General features: G+C 44.7%; 1 protein-coding gene across 1 annotated transcript; it reads left to right on the plus strand.

Annotated features, from left to right (window-relative positions):
- The first annotated feature begins 3,304 nt into the window (after window positions 1-3,304).
- On the plus strand, window positions 3,305-9,436 carry LOC123128397 (protein LSM12 homolog A). Its single transcript, XM_044548382.1, has 5 exons — window positions 3,305-3,593; window positions 3,712-3,880; window positions 7,544-7,624; window positions 8,756-8,879; window positions 8,983-9,436. Exons 1-5 carry the CDS (start codon window positions 3,473-3,475, stop codon window positions 9,031-9,033), a joined length of 546 nt encoding a protein of 181 aa, XP_044404317.1. The 5' UTR covers window positions 3,305-3,472; the 3' UTR covers window positions 9,034-9,436.
- Window positions 9,437-12,146: the final 2,710 nt, after the last annotated feature.

Below are 12,146 nucleotides of genomic sequence, written 5' to 3' on the forward strand. Positions count from 1 at the left end.
TGGATCCAGTTTCTTGTGCGAGGACAAGTAAGGTTGGTCCGAGCCGCTTCATCCAACAATACCGCCAAATCCAAATAAGACAAAGGAAGTAAGAAATTTGAACATCAACACCCACAACTTCTTTGTGTTCTACTAGTGCATATACATCTATGCATAGACCTAGTTCATGATGCCACTGATGGGGAACATTCCATGAAAATCAAAAAAATTTCTACGAACACCCAAGATCTATCTATGGAGATGCATAGCAATGGGATGGGAGTGTGTCTACGTACCCTTGTAGACCGAAAGCGTTAGCGTATGTAATGCGGTTGATGTAGTCGTACTTGCCGCGATCCAATCACAATCCAAATGCGATCTAGTGCTGAACGGATGACACCTCCGAGTTTGGAACATGTACAGCTCGGCAATGTCCTATCCTTCTTGATCCATCAAGTGAGGGAGAGGAGGTAGATGAGATCAGGACCAACACGGCGGCATGGTGGTGGTGACAGCAGTGGAACTGCGGTAGGGCTTCGCCAAGCATCTGCGCGAGGTGGAGGAGGTGTAACGGGAGGGAGACAGGTAAGGGTGGAAGTGGTGGCTATCCCCAATGCCTCCCCACCTTTATATAGGCATGGAGTGGGCTGGTAAATTGCCCTCCAAGCCCCTAGGGTTGTTGGCCACGGGGGAGGAAATCCCTCCTTTCCTTCCCCACCGATCGCTATCCCCCTTTTAGGGATCCTGATCTTATCCCTTCGGGATATGATACCATTCCTTTTAAGGAAGGATCTTGGTGTGCCTAGCCCAGGAGTGTGGGGACTTTCCCACTACCCACATTCACGTGGGTCCCCCTATAGGTGGGACCCACTCCGAAACCTTCTAGAACCTTCCCGGCACAATACCGAAAAAACCCGAACATTTTTTGGAAACCTGAATATGACTTCCCATATATAAATCTTTACCTACTTCGGGGCTCCTCATGATGTCCCGGATCTCATACGAGACTCCGAACAACCTTCAGATTTCACCATATTTATATCTTAATACAACCCTAGTGCTATCGAGCATTAAGTGTGCGATCCTACGGGTTCGAGAATCACATGTAGGCATGACCGAGACTCCTCTCAGGTCAATAACCAATAGCGGGACCTTGAGGCCCATATTGGTTCCTACATATGACACGAATATCTTTATCGATTGAACCACGATGTCAAGGATTCTGCCAATCCCATATGCAATTCCCTTTGTCCGGCGATATGTTACTTTCCCGAGATTCGATCGTCGGTATCTCCATACCTAGTTTAATCTCGCTACCACAAGTCTCTTTACTCATTCCGTAATACAAAATCCCCGTGACTAAACTCATTAGTCACTTGCTTGTAAACTTGTTGTGATATTGTATTGCCGAGAGGGCCTAGAGATATCTCTCTGTCACACGGAGCGACAAATCCCAGTCTCGATCCATGCAACCCAACAAATACCTTCGGAGATACCCGTAGAGAACCTTATGATCACCAAGTTATGAAGTGACGTTTGATAGCACATAAAGTATTCCTCCAGTATCCGGGAGTGGTATGATCTCATGGTCTAAGGAACTAATACTTGACATGAAGAAAGCTGTAGCAAATAACTAAATGATCTGATGCTAAGCTTACGGTTGGGTCAGTCCATCACATCATTCTCCTAATGATGTGATCCCGTTATCAAATGACAACTCATGTCTATGGTCAGGAAACCATAACCATCTTTGATCAACGAGCTAGTTTAGTAGAGGCTTACTAGGGACACAGTGTAGTTTATGTTTTCACGCATGTATTTAAGTTTTCGGCCAATACAATTCTAGCATGAATAATAAACATTTATCATGAACAGGAAATATGATAATAACCATTTTATTATTGCCTCTAGGGCATATTTCCATCAGTAAAACCATACGTCTTGCTTTGATTATATTGATGTGATGGAGTATCCAGGACAAGATGATCTACCTCAAGGTCATATGGTTGTGTTCTAAACCCTAAGGCTGGTAATCATGCCTCTAAAGACTAAACTCCACGGCTTACACACAAACACACACCGAGGGTACCTAGGTTACACATATGGTCGGTTGCCAATCATGCTTGCTAGTGAGCTATCCTTGAAGTGCATGTCGAGGTTCATAGCTTCTGGAGTCCTTCCTCGTGGAGATTGGTGGGACGTACGCTCGACCCGTGGAATGTGGGTTGTATAGGCTAGTACCCCTTAGTCTAGGACACCGTCACCAAGCCACCCTTAGTTCTTTGAAGATTAATACACCAGTTGGTGAACGTCATCCCCATTCTCCTTAAACAGGTTTCTCAAGTGACCACAAATAGCACACCAGTCCGATAATCGTTCGTACTTGACTTTGTAAATCTGACGCACAAGATCGCGAACCATGGAGACAACATTTTTAGTGGTTTCTGAAATTTTTTCATCCAAACGTGATAGAAGTTACCAGTAAAATCATAAGATTATGATTCAATGTACATGACTTCTCCAACCTGGGTCGCAAGGGGTGTGACTAGGTGAGTGTATCCATCCGGAACACCATGTATCTAAATCCATAAATCAAGCGTATCCAAACTAATCACCAAGGGCTTCATCACACGATCATATGGAGTAATGATGACTGTGTTTCCTCGGAAGTTCCAAGGTCCATCTTGCATCACCCTCTCCTAGTTGTCGAGGCAAAAAACTGAAGGGTATGCAGATTATCTTTGAAGGGCCTAAATTTCACATCTCGAGCCAGATTCCACGCTAACCTCATATTCTTGAAGAACCAAGCTTGGGAGTAGGGTTTCTCCATGTGCGCCCTTGTGATTGCCATCCACCTAGTGGTAGCCGGCGATGCCTTCTTTTCATTAAAGACCATGTCGTCCAAATCTTCCTCACTAAGACCCAGCTCCTTCATCAGCGACCCCACCTCGCTAACTGCCTCTGATCCGGATTCCGTTGAGGACTTCAAACCTGACGGTGCGCTCTTCTCCACCTGGAAGTCCTAACCTGATGAAACTAGATCGGGTATTTGTTGTGAGAAACCCTAGCACGCGTGTAGCCCTTGAAAACACCCCTTACCAGGACCGGGCGGCGATCGCAAGGATCAACCCGTATCATCCCAAATCGAGGGGGAAGGAACAACGGCAGGGAACAAGGAAACTCTACGGCGGCATGGTCACCACCGAGAGAACTATAACCCTAGCAGGAGGGAAACTTTTGAGGCATGACGGAGAACGAATTAAAATGCCTCCCTGCATGGGCTTACAATGGCAGGCCCATATACACAAGAAATATACAGAGGAAAGCACTGCAAACGGGCCGTAGTCTTTTCCGCATCCGGCATCCCCACCTGTTCTCCACTGGCACGCGCATCTCCCCGCAGACTCTGCCGGACTCTGAAACCCCACGCAGACACAGCTCCGCTCCGCCCTCACCCGGCCACCTCCTCCCACCCACCGCCGCCGGCGGAGCCATGGAGGTCGGCGGCGAGGAGTTCGCGGTCGGCGTGGTGATCTCCGCGAAGACCACCCTCGGGGAGGAGTTCGAGGGCCAGATCGTCTCCTTCGACCGCCCGAGCAACCTCCTCGTCATCCATATCCTTCCCAAATCCCCCTTTGCTTCCGGCCTCCGTCTCCATGCCGTTTACTCCTGCCTCCTGCTCTATTTCCGTGTGCTGCGTGGTTGCTTTGTTTCCATGACGGCGTAGATCACAGGAGGGCGTGGGCAGGGCGGAGAGGGGCGAGCGGCGGAACGTGAGGGTGCTCAAGGCCAACTACATCCAGGAGTTCTCCGTCGTCGGAAAGTACGACGACCCGCTCGACCCGGCTGGCTGTGTGCTCGACCTCGCCGCCATCCACGCCAGGGAGGAGGCCGCCCTCAGGTGCGTCATACTGCATCCCAAACCCTTCTGGTACTACTTTCTAGTCATTGCTAGTTAGGCATGTGATGCTTATTTTTTTACCTTGTTTGAATTTGAGATGCGGTCAAGATTCAATCAATGAGCTCGGAAAACATGAACACCACAACATTGTTTTGGATTCTAGTTACTGTAAATGTGAATTCATGTTTTGAGGACACAACAATGTTCATTTGACCAATGTTCTCTTTGTTCTAAAATTGAACCTGACCCTTCTAGTTGGTACAGGTGATACTGAAATAGGGTCTGGACAAGAAAGTGATAGCAAGTAAAGGTGATACTGATATAGCTGACTTGAGCTATAGCTTGATTAAGCAAACTAGCTATTTAGAACTTGCCACACATTTGGTTATATTGCGTTTGAAGGCGCCTTCTTTGGTTCTAATGCAAATAAGCCTAGATCTTTTGAGGTTGGTCACTTCTATGAGAGAAGGCGGAGCACATCTCTTATCTACTATTAAAGGGGAGTTTGTGCGTCGTTCGTTTCCCAGGGCCCCACCGATTGAAGGATCCTCCCACAATTCTCTATTTTTTTTAACCGTCCGCAATCCCACCCAGTTTCGTAAGTGTTGATTCAGTCACATCCTCTTCCTTTCCTAGGATGCACTCATGTATCTCCTCAGCAGATCCACTGCCATAAAAAAGAAATCATCAATAAAAAATTGTCTCCAGCAGCACCAGCCGATTCACTACCATACATGGCAAATCAATCTATCTATCTTCTACATCTATTTACACTACCTAAAAAAGACATAACACTCCCATTTCACTCAACCTTCGTCTGCCTCCATTCCATGCTTAGCATGCCAAGAAAACCAGAGGAAAGCCGACCCGCTACGACCCACACACGCACATTCATCCTCCCCTCTATTCCACTGGGTTTATTTCTTCAATGTTAATCAAGTCTTTAGGTTTTAGAGAAATAGAGAGGGGTTGGTGGAGGAGGAATCATTTGACGGTAAATCGAATCAACAATACTGCCTAATGTTAGATATGACTAATGTTAAACCACTAGAATGTGTGTACCCCGTTGCAACGCACGGGCAATTAGCTAGTATGAGAGAGAAGTTGTTAAACATTTCTTTGTTGCGTACCATTCTTGCATAGGAGGGCTAGCCAATTCAGCTCTCCTTGCTCTAAACTGCTCCTAAAAGCTAGGATTCTTCGATTGTTCCAGTCCAGTCACAAAACATGGCCAGGATAGGCTAGAAAACTTATTATCCAAAGCCCTGTCCATCGAAAGTTCACTATCCTGGTCTAAAAGCATGCTTGCGAAAAGGCATAACAGTTTCCAAATAGAAGATACATAAACAGGGGAGACACCTAAAATTAATCACTCCATAACTAGATTGGGTACTATGGTCATTTCCAAATTAGTCTTCATCTGCAGAAAATAAGTGGAAGAAGCAATCTGGACAACTTCAACGGGGCTGTTCATAACCCTTGTACACACACATCTCACTAGATTGATTTTTAGACATACTTCACTAACACGGCATCACATACAAATGCCAAAATTTAGCAACCAGGTTGGATTTTACGAATCGGTGGTCCTTTCAGAATTTATTTGTGTTTTCTTTTCGTGCCACCCATTGGTGACCAAAATAAGCAGCTTTACTAGCCCAATAACATCTTTTAAGAAAGGGGAAGTATGACTAGTAGCATAAGCAGTCATTTGAGGTTCTGGTATTGCATTGACAATTACCTTCCAATTTTCATTGCATTCGGACCTGCAACTCTTGATCCAGGAGGCTAATAAGCAGATATTGCGGTCTCTCAAATTTTGGGGGCTTACCCCACCCCCCCTGAGTTCTCACAAATAGATCTCACTTGCGTAGGTTGTACAAGTGGCGGGCCTCATAATTGTCCTACAAACAGTGCAATATTTGGCTGTTAATAGCATAGCGCACCTAGGTTGATGATGCATCATATCGTTTAGATGGATGTGGAGATGATATTCCAGCAATACAGTAAGGACTGAGATTGAATGTGTAACCAAGGAAAATTGGAAGAATTCAGAGCAGTGCACTATGATTGTCCTACAAACAGTGCACTATTCGGCTGTTAATAGCATAGCCCACCTAGGCAACTTGATGATGAATCATATCGTTTCGATGGATCTGAAGATGATATTCCAGCGATATAGTAAGGACTGAGATTGAATGTGCAACTAAGGAAAATTGGAAGAATTTAGAACTGGTACTGATACTGTGGTTTTGGATTAGAATAGGGGCATCAGTTTGGTATTTTGTTGGAAATTCAGTTGTTTCCTTTCTGGCTCTCCAATCATCGAATGATCAGACCTGTATTGGCCTTGTTTGTAGCTAAGCAGAAGTTCCTTTTTCGCGACGCAGAAGTGGATTGATAAATCTGGCAGATGTATAACTGACATTGTATGCTACGTGTCATTTTAGAACTCGTGACTGAATTGATCATGGTTAAAATTTGGATCTGGGTTCGGGTCAATTTGGTTCCAGAGTTTGTCTTCTGATTAAGGATAGTAGCCTCAAGTACATGCATGCAATACTGCTAGGCTGCATATACGGTATTGTTTGGATGGTGCCAATTTTTGCCGTGCCAAATATTAGGCAGCCTATGACTATTTGGCACTGGCTTGATTTGTTTTTTAAAAATCTGTCTGCCAATGGAAACCCACCTATCTCTCACATATTCCTACCAAATGGTTGGCAATAAGGGTGCAAGAATCCTTGGCCAAATTGTCTTGCCAAATTTTGGTATGGCGAGATTGGGTGCCAACCAAACACACCCATAGAATGCACCAGCACCCTTAAGGTTTACTACACTAGGCCATAAGTAGTAGTTATAGAAGTCGTGATAATTTCTGAAATTAATTTTTGTCATGGAGATGATACCACACTACAGCAGATCCAAATTCGATTCACAACTTTAGCCACTAGTTATTTGGGTTCTTTGGCTGTTAACTTGCTAGATGACATTTGATTTCAGACTCAGTGTTGAGTTACTAGCATTTGGATTGTCTTCGCGAGTTGATGAAAGTCTACCATTTAGGGGGTGCATATATATTACAGTATTTGGGTAATCTGGTGTTTAGTTATATAATAGTAATAGCTCAACAGGTGAACTTAGATGGAGAAGTGTGCAGAAAATAAAAAGCATCATAAACACTTCCATTTTAACACTATGCATTTGTTTCCCTGCATTGAACTCAAAATGAAAATGACAAGTGTGGTTTGTTTTGGCGAGAGTCAATCCCAACATATTGTCATATTGCAAATTCTGACAACAACTGATTTAATGCACCTATAGGTATGACTTTTGAGGTTGAGCGCTTCCTGGAAGATGTTATAAACCATAGTGGTTGACTAATGATGTGTATGATCACAATCATGCCTCTTTATGTCACTGGTTTTGTGCTAAAGAGCTAGCAAATTGGTTTTCTATGATTTTGCTTATTACTTTTGCCATTTGGGCTTTATCCCTCGCGATTCTTGTTTTTGGTGTTTATTGGTTCTATCATTTATGGTGAATTGGTGATAGGTTTTATCATGCTTAATGTTACTATCTAGAAGCTGCAAATTAGCTTCCATGTTGTTGGCTTCCGCACTGCGACATTTTGGTTCTCACACTGCATGCAATGATGCACAGGCAAGCTGAGATTGAAGCTGAGAGAATTGGTGTTGGTGTCACCCCAGAAGCTCAAAGATTATTTGATGCATTGTCGAAGACGTAAGTTTGACCTTTCATTATGTCTTTCTTGGATATTCATGCTTTTGACCATTTTCCTATGAATCGGCCTTTATTTTTGTACTCCGTAGTTACCAAATATTAATTGAGGAAAGAAACTAGGAACCTTTAGGTATATATGCTGGTCAAATCTTTATTAGTTTCTTTCACATTTTGTTAGTATTAGGCCCCGTTGGTGATGCGGGATCCTGACCCCCTCTCCTTATGGATAATAGACTCTTCTTTTCATTCCCCACCGAAATTACTTAACAAGTACATTCTCATGTCAACTTTCTTGATTGTGAAGTTTGTATCTGCAAAAAAGGGAAGTAAATGTGCAAGCCTTTTTTTGTATGATATCGAATCTTCTGGCTGTGGCCTGTTCAAAAGCTGGAAGAACATTATTATGCAAGAAGTTGCTGGCATGTGTGTCAACTTGTTTTTGAGGTTAATTTTATGCTACTTCCTGGTGTGCTAGCTCTTAACACAGAGCTATGCTTGGTATTGAGGGTTCTTTTGGGTGGTTATTGTCAAGCTGGTGTCTCAGTATGTTCTTTGATTTTCCGTCTGTTTCTCTGTGTAAGACTTGTGTTGCTGATTTGGTTGAGGCTTTTCTGACGAAGCCAAGAAAGTTTTTTTGTGTGTGTGTCATATAAAGGTGCAAAAAGGGGATATTTTGCATTTGCCTGGAAATGAGATATGACTAGAACCAGCATCAACCTTGTCCCTGAGAAATAATTGTGGTAAGAGATGCCGTGTAGGTATTAGGTAAGCGCCATAGAATGCTGAAACATTCTGTACTTTAGTGAAAGTTGCAGCACTTTGCACTTTTTCCTGTAGCAACCTTTCAATCAGCTTTACTCTGAACAAATTGATTTCACTTTATGCGGTTTTGCTACAATTTGTCCACACTAAATTATGTATGGTTTACTATGATTTTGGGGGCATTTCTAAATCATTATCAAGCTCTGTTGGAGATGCTGTGTGTATTCATCAGTTTCTCTACCAGTCAGGGATCCTCATGTGTTGCACCATTATCGCAAATGTTTGGTGTTTATGAAAAATTTATGGAGGCTTTGACTTTTTTCTCTAGTTCCTCATGTCAGTAAATAACGGAGTCTATTTCCCCACCAGGCTTCCAGTTCATTGGGACAAGACCGACATTGTTGTAATGAAGGAGGTTCGTGTATGCAGTCCCTACCTGCCTGAAAATGTCAGCGGCGGAACATCAGCTGCTAATGAACGGGTTAAGAAAGTGGTAATGCGTTTTTACTTGTAGATCAATGTTTACACTTTTCAACATCCGAACCAGGAAAATGACTAATTGTTGTTTTCTTTTGGTGTGTGTTTATTTTGTGCAGCTGGACTTTGAGAGGAAAAGACAACATGTGCGTGTACCTGGCCAATTCTAACTTGTTCGACTTGACAATTTTCCACCTCAACTCCTGCTGTGATCTGTTTCTAAATCCGACCTTATTCGTCCATTTTCATCAGTTGAATTTTCTAAAAATCTGTTTCAGCATGCCGTTCTCACAAACTACCACACTAGCAAGCTTATTGATACTCTGCTATTAGATGCCGTATGTGGTGGTGAATAATTGCAGCACGCCGTGCTGATAATTCTGTGGCTGATAGTGAAAGGTTGTGTGGCTGAAGCAAACTAAGGAAAGAAAATAGATTGGTGGCACTGAAATAATAGGAAGTTGTATTAACAACTAAGAAAAGATGCGGAGCAAAGCCAAAACTGAAAATTAGTCTCTCAGACTTTGTATTACTCTTCCTGGTGGAATAATATTTCCAGCTTGTGATGTTGTATTCTTTTGCTTCCCTTGCAATCCATGGTATTGGACGTGTAAGGCGGAATCGTGTTAGCTTTATTGGTGAGATGATATCGCGGTGTGGTTCCGTTCATGTTTTGCGATTGTACTCCAGTTCATGGCTGGGACTCTATTGATGCGTTGTGGGCTGTTTATATGGTGCAGGATTATGCTATTTTCTTCAACAAAATGTGAAGGATAGATTTCCCGAGAAGGGACATTGGGTTGGGTTTGCGTTGCATCAATCTACTCCCTCCGTCTAATGTAAAAAAACATCCTATGTTATGGGACGGAGGGAGTATTTTGCAACTTGTATCTTGCGGTGATGACTCTATCAACCTAGTATAAGATTCCATTGATTCCATTGGCTCCTCCGGCCAGCTTGGTTCCATTCCCCGGAGGGCGAAAGATATCCGGCCTTCCTTTTCCCACCTATCTTAATAGTTGGCCCTCATCGGGTCGGCCGCCCTCCTGCTGTTCGCTCTCTTTTAATTTTGGGTCGGCAGTGCGTTCAACAGGCTGACCCATTTCATGACTGCGTGCGTTTTAGATTATGCCGTCGCTCTGGTTTTGGCGCACCAGCACGCGGGAAAGGTTCGCGCGCGGGGGGAAAGCGGCCTAGCGCGCGAGAAAGGTTCGCTCGCGCGCCGCGGTCGGTGCTTATTATAAAAAAGGCGCTCCCTCCACACTCTGTCCGCCGCCCACTCTCGTCGCCTCTGCTCGCCACCCACTCTCGCCGCCTCTGCTCGCCGCCCACTCTTGCCGCCTCTGCTCGCCGCCCACTATCGCCGCCTCTACGCCACCATGTCGACCCGCCGCCTGGGCGCTTCTGATTTTCGCGGAGTCCGCGAGCGCCGCTCCGGCGCATTCTCCTTCGAGATCTAGTTTCGCGAGAAACGTCTCGTCCTCGGCACCTTCGACACCGCAGAGGAGGCGGCCCGCGCGCACGACGCGGCGGCGTATCGCCTCCTGAGGCCTCGTCGGGATGAATTTTCCCAACGTGTCGAGCCAGCGGGAGCAGGATCTGGCGCCTCTCCCGCGGCTTTTCATCGACGAGGACCGTCGTGTCCATCGGAGGCGACAGCGTCGCCTCGCCATCGTAGAGAAGGACGTGGAAGCGTTGGTGGTGTGGCGCGGAGGCTTCCCGCAGGATATCATCGACGAGCGCCAGTTCTACAAGCAATTGAGATCGGAGAGGGATGTGAGGAGGAGGGAGCGAGCCGCCTATCGGGAGGACAAGCGTTCGCGGAAGCAGGCAGCTCAATTGAAACTGAAGTTACGAGAAACGGCGGGTTGGGACTTTGAAGACGAGGCGTATGCTGACGCCTATATTCAGACATCGGGGGAGGACATTACCGAGTCGGAGTCAGAAATCGACGAGTAGTGGTCTTTTCTTTTTATCTGTGTACGCTAGAATTATCTATGTATCCATTTTTATCTGAAAAAATGGCCGGTGGCGTCGGCGACATAGCAGGCGGGCGAGGGTGTGAATCCAATTTGCCACCGACCAGCGAGCCCGGTGAGGAAAGAAGGCGAGCGCGCGTGCGTCCGTCTTGTGTCTGCGCCGACGCAAATCAGGCTAAAAAATAGGTCAGAAATGGGTCGGCAGGCGGATGAAAGCGGACGCGCATCCGTTTGGGTCGGCGCGGACAAAAAAGCCGACTCAAACGGACGGCCGCGGACAAAATGGATCGCCCCATTGAAATTGCTCTCAGAGAGTAGAGTCATGTATTTAGGTGACACCATAGTACCGGGCGCACGGTAGCTGCTAAGATTGTCGAAACATCTGATTATAAACAGATTGTGAGATGATTTGTCGTACTATAAAAGTTCGTATGAAAACACATCACTTGCCATACCATAAAAGTTCAAATCAGAACATGTTACTGATATTCGTTAAAGTGATATATTTTGTAATACTAAAAAACTCAAGACGCTATGTCGAAGAGCAATAAAAGCGGTGGTCTTGAAAAAGGAGCGATAAAAGGAAAAAAATAACTGCACACAATACTTTTACACTATCCATGTTATATTGTCCGCCTCTCTTCATCAGACTTTTGAACGAATCGGTTGTAGCATGAATTCAATGCCCTGCATGTAAATAAAATGCAAACCTAAAATGTTAAGGCATGATAAACACATACTGTGTCTGTGTTTTTTTTTACTTAAAATGTTAAGGCATATTGCGTTGTTTGTACATGGCTCGTCCAAATGTTGGCAGAGTTAAGCTGAATACAGACGCTTCGGCCTTAGGAGATGAAGCACGAGCAGGTATGATACTCAGAGACCATGATGAGTCCGTTATTTTTAGCTCTTGCCGATGCATACAATCATGCGATGATATTTTGGAAGTTGAACTCCTAGCATTGAAAGAAGGAATTTCGTTGGCGTTGCAATGGAGTAATTTACCCGTAGATGTGGAATCAAATTGTTTGAAGGCTGTCATGATGATCAAAGGAGGAAGTGGGAACAAGTCTAAGTATGTTTTTATCGCTAGATAGATTATTAGTAGCATGTGAGAGAGGAATTCTTGCATTTCTCATACTCGTCGGAACTATAATAATGTCAGTCATGCCTTGACTAATTTTGGTATGATGCAACGTCGAACTATGGTTTGACTAGGCTCTATCCCAGTTGAGGTCATGCAACTTGTAGGACGAGACTGTAACCCTTGATTTTGAGTAATGCATTATTTTGAAGAAAAAAAA

The sequence above is a fragment of the Triticum aestivum genome, chromosome 6A, assembly GCF_018294505.1.
Source record: "Triticum aestivum cultivar Chinese Spring chromosome 6A, IWGSC CS RefSeq v2.1, whole genome shotgun sequence".
Taxonomy (NCBI): Eukaryota; Viridiplantae; Streptophyta; class Magnoliopsida; order Poales; family Poaceae; genus Triticum; species Triticum aestivum.